Source organism: Naegleria gruberi (genome assembly GCF_000004985.1).
Source record: "Naegleria gruberi genomic scaffold NAEGRscaffold_92, whole genome shotgun sequence".
NCBI lineage: Eukaryota > Heterolobosea > Eutetramitea > Acrasida > Naegleriidae > Naegleria > Naegleria gruberi.
Window position 1 is genome coordinate 1 of NW_003163235.1, and position 1554 is coordinate 1554.

The 1554-nt window shown below is 32.2% G+C and overlaps 1 protein-coding gene across 1 annotated transcript; it reads left to right on the plus strand.

Annotated features, from left to right (window-relative positions):
- Positions 1-693: 693 nt before the first annotated feature.
- Positions 694-1286, plus strand: NAEGRDRAFT_76138 (uncharacterized protein; the record flags this gene model as incomplete). Its single annotated transcript, XM_002668859.1, has 2 exons — positions 694-812; positions 896-1286. 2 exons carry the CDS (start codon positions 694-696, stop codon positions 1284-1286), a joined length of 510 nt encoding a protein of 169 aa, XP_002668905.1.
- Between the last annotated feature and the right edge of the window lie 268 nt (positions 1287-1554).

The window sequence follows — 1554 nt, forward strand, 5'->3', positions numbered from 1 at the left end:
ACCTTTCTCATCGAATGTGACACCAACCATTATTTCAGATCCACAAGTGATGAGAGCGATGGCTCCTCCAAGACGATTCATGAAACGAGTTGAAAAGAAAAACAGCAAACCTGTACTAACGAATGGTGAAACGTTGAATCAATAAAACACTCAACCAACTCTAAACAAGTTTATTCTTATCGCCACCAGTCAACCACCTCAATATTTAATACACTTCAAAACACATCGAGTAAATCCTCGAACTATATTTTCTCAATTAATATGGCAAGTGGTCACCCCAATTCAATATTCTTAGCGTACTCATTTGAGCCTTTCCCTCTCCAAAACCCTTCGTGATAATTCTCTTGTAAACCATTCGAATAGAGTGCAATACTACAAGATACAACTTCATAGATTCAAAAGCAGTGTTTTATTGTCATCCAAAATTTTCATCACAAAAAAATTTAGCGCAATCAAAATGTAAGTTGACGAGCATGTGTGCATGTGTTGATTTATTGATGATGATCGCATTATTTATTGTTGTTGTTGTTGAACATGTTATCTATATATTGTTGATGCGGATGGATGTGGTGATACGATGATGATCTTGATTTTGTATGAACCATGATGATGGAATTTATTTTGTTGATAACATGTATTGTTTAACAATGTTGATTTGATACTAAAATATAGCACAATACATATAGAGAGAAGATGAGCGAAGAGAAAAAGTTAGAGCACGTAACCTACATTGTTGCTGGTAACAAATTTGAAATTCCATCCAGATATGAAGTGAAGAAAGTCATAGGGCAAGGAGCTTACGGAGTCGTTGTGTAAGTATACTCTATGATGAAGATTATATTTAACAATTATCGTAATAATAATAATATTTAATTAATTTGATGATATTATATAGTTCTGCTTATGATAGAGAGAGAAAACAAGAAGTTGCCATCAAGAAGATCTTCAACATTTTCGAACATGATAGAGAATATCAAAAGAGAATTTTGAGAGAAGTTAAAATCCTCCGTCATTTGGGAGAATGTGAAAATGTTGTTCAATTGTATGATTTGGTTCTTCCACCATCTTTTGAGGAATTTAATGACGTTTATATTGTCATGGAGTTTATGGATTCTAATTTGAGACAAATGATTAAATCTAATCAAGAATTAACAGATCAAAATATTCAATACTTTTTGTACCATTTACTTAGAGGTTTAAAGACCATTCACTCTGCTAATATTTTGGTATGTAATTGTTCTTTTGTACATAATTGTGCTGAACCTAATGCTCCGATAATTATTTAACTATTATTACTATTTAATATACTAAACAAAACGTAATATTCAACATTATATAGCACAGAGATATTAAACCATCAAATATTCTTATCAATGGAGATATGGAAATTAAATATTGTGACTTTGGTTTGTCACGTGGTATTGAATCAGATACAAATCCTAAAATGTCAACAACTTATGTTGCCACTCGTTGGTACAGAAGTCCAGAATTGTTGCTCATGTGGGATCAAGCAGGAAAACCATTGGATATTTGGAGTCTTGGATGTATCTTTGC